The following is a 6,000-nucleotide window of genomic DNA, read 5'->3' as shown; positions in this document are numbered from 1 at the left end:
CAGCAAGATGAACATCGTCAACTACTACTGCCCCAACGACAAGATGCTGTCGCTTGACACAATCCAGGTCCCTGACAGCGGCTTCCTCATCGCTGGAGACTTTAACAGCCAGTCCCAGAGTTGGGGATATAAAACACTAGACAGGCGAGGAGAAGACATTGAATCTTGGCAGGACGACAACCACCTGATCCTTGTCAACGACCCCAGAGATCCATCTACCTTCTACTCGCGCCGCTGGCACTCAACAACAACACCAGACCTGGCATTGTGCACGGATGACATCCACAAAAACATCTCAAGAAAAGTGGATGAACAGCTGGGTGGAAGCGACCATCGCCCAGTTCTCCTTACCATCAGTAGAGACTCAGCATCTGAGCATCCACAACACCCGAGATGGAACTACAAAAAGGCAAAGTGGGGACTGTTCAACATACGAACAAATGAGCTGACCAGAGCCATAGAAACAGAGGGGAGAAACATCAACAACGTGATAAAGGAATTCAATGCTAGCATAATCCAGGCAGCCAAGGACAGCATCCCACGTGGAGTGAGGAAGGACTACATCCCATACTGGTCCGATGAGCTGCAGAAGACGCACGATGCACTCACAAGAATGAGAGAAGAGGCAGAGATGAACCCTAGCCAGGAGAACAACATCAAACTCCAAGAAAGCAAAGCAAAACATCTGAAGACAAAGCTAGAGTGCAAGAGAAGAGGCTGGAGAGAAAAGACGGCAGGGCTGAATATGGAAAAAGACACAACAAAGCTCTGGAAACTTACAAGAGCACTGAATGAAGAGGGCAACAAGGGACAGAAGATCACCCTGGAGGAGGAAGGAAGAACACTCACTGGAAAAGCCGCTGCCAATGCTTTCGCCCAAGCATATCGGGGAGAAAGCGACACCACCATACCCCTGCCTCTACAAAAGGAAGTCAGAACAGAAATTAGAGAAAGAACAGAAAGAAACGTCCAGGATGCCATGCAACAAAACATCACCATGGCCGAGCTGAAGAATGCCATCAAGAAGCTCAAAAAGAAGAAGTCTCCAGGTCCAGACAACATTACGAATGAGATGTTGCAACACATAGGCAACTCGGCCCTCCAGAAACTACTGGGCATCTTCAACCTCAGCTGGAGACAGGGACAGGTACCTCAGTGCTGGAAGGAAGCCAGGATGATCCCAGTTTTAAAGAAAGGGAAAAACAAGACCAAAACCCTGAGCTACCGACCCATCAGCCTGACAAGCTGCGTATGCAAAACCATGGAGCGCATTGTCAACCAGCGCCTGCAGCTGTACCTGGAATCAGAAAGCATCATCGTCCCAGAACAAGCCGGCTTCCGACAGCACAGAAGTACGGAGGACCAGACAACACACCTTAGCCAGGTCATAGAGGATGCTTACCAGGCCCAGAAGGTCACCCTGGCCACTTTCATTGACCTGCAGAAGGCCTTCGACAAGGTCTGGAAAGATGGACTCCTTGTGAAGCTCCTACGTTCCGGCGTCAAAGGCAACATGTACCAGTGGACCAAGTCGTACCTGCACAACCGAAAGGCCAGAGTGCTGGTGGACGGTCACTGTGGCCGAAAGGTGCTACTACGCCAAGGAGTTCCACAGGGAGGAGTACTCTCCCCCACGCTATTCATACTCTTCATTAACGACCTGGTACCAGAGTTGCCCAAGGGAGTCCAAGCGGCACTGTATGCTGATGACCTTGTTCTCTGGTGCTCGGAAGAGTATGCAACCACAGCAACCTACAGGATGCAACTTGCCCTAGAAAAGGTTGCAGCGTGGGCGGAAGACTGGTGTGTGACCATCAACAGGGAGAAGACCACTGCCACTCTCTTCACACTCTCTGCCAAAGCGACACCTGGCAAACTGACCTTGGGTGACACACCCCTGAAATTTGAAGACCAGCAAACATACCTGGGGGTCACCTATGACAAGCGCATGACCTGGAAACAACACATCATGAATGCAGAGGGAAAGGCCAGGAGAAAACTAAACATCATGCGGAAGCTGGCAGGATCACACTGGGGTGCAAACGAGAAGATCTTGAAATCAGTCTACCAGGGGACTGTACGACCGCACCTTGAGTACGGATCAAGCTCTTGGGCAACAGCAGCCAAGACACACCAGCAGGCCCTAGACAAAGTACAGAACCAAGCGCTGAGAATCATCACGGGCGCAATGAAATCAACACCCATACAGAAGATGGAACAGGTGACTGGCATTCCTCCACTGAGCAAAAGGCGAGACTGCAAAACAATGGTACAAGCCACCAAGTACCAGTGCACTCATGACCATCCAATGAGTGACAGACTCAAGAAGATGTCCTCAGGCAGGCTGAAAAGATCAAGCTTCGCTCTTGAGGCAAGGGCTTTGCAGAAGAAACATCAGACAGAGATGCCAGAGCTAGTGGAGCCACCATCTTTCTCCCTTGACACCCCACCCTGGGAAGACAGACAAGGAAACCTGGACATACAGACCCGTGTCCCCTACCTCACAACAAAGGACGAGCAGAGCAATGTGACGAAAAAAGCCCTGACTCTTGCCATGCTTGAAGAAAGGTACCCCCAAGAAGCATGGATACGGGTGTATACTGATGGGTCAGCCACAGAGGCCGTCAAAAATGGAGGAGCGGGGGTGTATGTCCAGTACCCCAGTGGAGAGAGGCAAGCAGAGGCTATACCAACAGGCCTCCACTGTACAAACTACAGAGCTGAGGTACAGGCACTGATCCATGCAGCATACACCATCAACGACAGAGTCAACCATGACAACCAGGTGGTCTTCCTGACTGACGCTCTGTCAGTACTACAAGCAATGACCAGTAGCAAACTGCCTCAGCTGGAACACGCTCTACACAACATCAAAAGCCTGAGGACAGTACTGCAATGGATCCCCTCCCACTGTGGTGTACAAGGAAACGAAGAGGCGGACAGGATGGCAAAGCTGGGTGCAGAAGATGAGCAAGAGAACAACCCTGTGAGCCTGACAGAGATGAAGACCATCATTAAGTCTCTGCACAGGACGCCCCAGCCACAGGACAGCTACCACCTGCTATCCAGACCACAGCAGGTGGTCATCTTCCGCCTGAGAACGGGACACAACAGACTTAACCAGCATCTCCACAAGAAGCTGCATGTTGTGCCCTCCCCCATGTGTTCTTGTGGGGAAGCAGAGCAGGACACGGCCCACATCCTACGAGACTGCAGGAACCACCAGGTGCTGAGAGAGGAAGTCTGGCCAATGCCGGAGTCCCTGCACAACAAGCTGTACGGGCCAGTGGCTGCGCTGCAGAGGACCACTAATTATATCTCAAGATCTGGACTCCAAGTGTGATCGGCGATCGAAAAGAAGAAGAAGAAGTAGCGTTTTGTGTGCATCTTTTCTTGTGTGTCTATGTGATGTGTTGTTCTGATTGTCAAGTTGCCGAGCTCAGTATTGTTTGTTGCTGACAGTCTTATTGTTTTCGAATTCAAATTGTTTTTATAAAATATCTGTCAGTGTGCAGCATTGGCATGTTATGTGTGTCGTCCAGTTGCCTGTTCACGTCTGTGTCAATTTACCAGTCTGCCAATCTGCCTCACCGTGTATGTGTGCGTGTGTGTGTGTGTGTGTGTGTGTGTGTGTGTGTGTGTGTGTGTGTGTGTGTGTGTGTGTGTGTGTGTGTGTGCGCATGTGAAAAATAGCGTGTAAAACATATCACTGTGCATGTGACGTTTAAAATAAATGTAACAACTGTTTCGTGCTCTACTATGTCTGTGTGTCTGTCTGTTTGTCTGACTGTCTGTTCGTTCCACTGTCTTCGGTAGTCAGTGCCCGGAGTAATGACATTCTGGTGATCTTGCAATGTACTATTTGTCGAGTTGACATATGTGTATTCTTCAGTGTCACGCTTTGAGTTTATGTGTATGAAGATGCGTTATTTGATTACTCCATAAGAATAACTCTCACTTACTCTTGTTACATGCCTTTGTTTCTTTGAACTTTAAAAGAAAGGTCTGCCTCATATGAGTAAGTCTTGTGGTGAAATAAAATCACAGTCAAAATTTTTTTTTAAACATTAATGGATTTGTTTTTCTTGTGTTTTGCAGGCTTTTAAGGGCAACGAGAACACGTACCTCGCAGAGCTGCGTTCAGTGTCGCCCCCTATCATTGCAAAGAGGATCCGCTTCATTCCCTACAGCCAGCACCCCAGGACCGTCTGCATGAGAGTCGAGATGTATGGTTGTGAATGGAACGGTAAGGGATAGCAAATACACAAACAAGCAAAGCAACAACCAAACGAACACAATCATTTAAAGGTGGTCGTCTACATTTTTGCTTTTTTTCAATAATCTTATGGTTAGATTTCGATACAAAATTATGTCAAATGATTAATGAACCATGGGGAAAAAAGTTATAGAAAAAAAATATATGTAAAAAAAGATTTTATTTTTGGGTAGCGTGACTCACGCTTCCAATATTTTGTTTTCTGTTTGCTGAGAACATGTGCTTTGCCTAAAAATACTGACCAATCAAATTCATGTCACTATGCTTATAGCCACGCCCAAACAAGTGCAGCAACAGTTTGACACTGGAGCGCTGTTCACGCTTTTTTTTAAACGCACGAAATGCACGGGATTTGAGAGGAGTTTTGCGCTTGGCATTTTCCAAATAAGGATATCCTACTATGAGTACTACGCTGGAATACTACAATGAATTTTCAAACGGCTACACTGGCTTCGTCTTTCCTGATCGAAACAGGGTGTATTGTTGATATTTGTAGATAATAGACTCTGCATGTTAATGGTCAAATGGCGATTTCGGTATAAAAATGTAGACAAGGACCTTTAAAACAAAATATCGAAAGAGTGAGCATATATACGATACAAGGGAGACAACGTACCACTTGATAATGTCCAATGCTTACTTCCCTTTGTGTAGAACTCGACCTTCGAAAGGTTATGTTTGCCGAGGCTCTGTATCGTAAACTCCACCATCGAAAGGTTGTTAAATAATTGAAATATAACAAAACCACTAATGTGTGTTATTAAAAATTATCACGATTAACAAAGCGAAGCTTTAATGAGCACTGTCACACCTAATTTGTCTTAGACGTAGCCGAACAAACAAATGATCATTGCACAGCGAACAGAAAATGAACGGAGCTCAGTTCGGTGTCCTTGTCTTCGGATGCCCTTTTGCTCGGTGCAAACTGATAGGACCGGACGGGTAAAAGCTAGTTCTCCGGAAGCACAGACGAATTCAAAGGACGGTCTTTGGTAACAGTTAATGCGCACAGGTGTTTCCGCTGTCTGAGGGAGTCAACAATTGTGTAACAATGTTCAGTGCCATTACCCAGTGCAAAGTATAGCACGTGTGGGCAATTTGCACCGCTACTTTTCGCACCGTTTTCACTTTTACCCATCCATCGTGCGTTATAGAATCTCTGCCTCCTTCCCTCTGTGTGTGTGTGTGTGTGTGTGTGTGTGTGTGTGTGTGTGTGTGTGTGTGTGTGTGTGTGTCTGTGTCTGTGTGTGAGAGAGAGAGAGAGGGAGGGAGAGAGAGAGAGAGACACACACACACACGCGCACATACACACACATACACACGCACACACACACACACACACACACACACACACACACACACACACACACACACACACACACACACACACACACACACACACACACACACACACACACACACACACACACAGATAAAGACACTGTGATACAGTGAGCTCGTACTTTTCTAAATGACCGATCTACTAGCGACATTTGACATCCTGACAAACCAAACGATCCAACAACCGCTTAGAAACAACAAAAGACTCAATTTGTGCACAGTCCCTGCACTCAGCTCTGGTGCTGTATTCTTGCGGTGCGATTCACACAAACACAACAATCTTCTGCTGCTGCTAGTTCTAGAACCTCACAGTGACCTACATTCCCAATGCACGTGCCGTTTGTCTGTTCTGTATCAAGTCGATACGCAGGGCGAAAAGATAC

The 6,000-nt window shown here is 47.3% G+C and overlaps 1 protein-coding gene across 1 annotated transcript in view; it reads left to right on the top strand.

Moving 5' to 3' along the window:
• Nucleotides 1-6,000, top strand: part of LOC138948571 (uncharacterized) — a 56,408-nt gene that overhangs the window by 26,109 nt on the left and 24,299 nt on the right. The window contains exons 4-7 of the mRNA XM_070320130.1: nt 1-1,147; nt 1,916-2,339; nt 3,183-3,337; nt 4,099-4,246. The exon at nt 1-1,147 is cut by the window's left edge and continues 422 nt beyond it. Of these exons, the coding sequence (XP_070176231.1) occupies nt 1-1,147; nt 1,916-2,339; nt 3,183-3,337; nt 4,099-4,246 (1,874 nt within the window). The remainder of the gene's footprint in view (nt 1,148-1,915; nt 2,340-3,182; nt 3,338-4,098; nt 4,247-6,000) is intronic.

This window comes from Littorina saxatilis, linkage group LG15, assembly GCF_037325665.1.
Source record: "Littorina saxatilis isolate snail1 linkage group LG15, US_GU_Lsax_2.0, whole genome shotgun sequence".
NCBI lineage: Eukaryota > Metazoa > Mollusca > Gastropoda > Littorinimorpha > Littorinidae > Littorina > Littorina saxatilis.
This window is presented reverse-complemented; position numbering and strand designations above follow the sequence as displayed.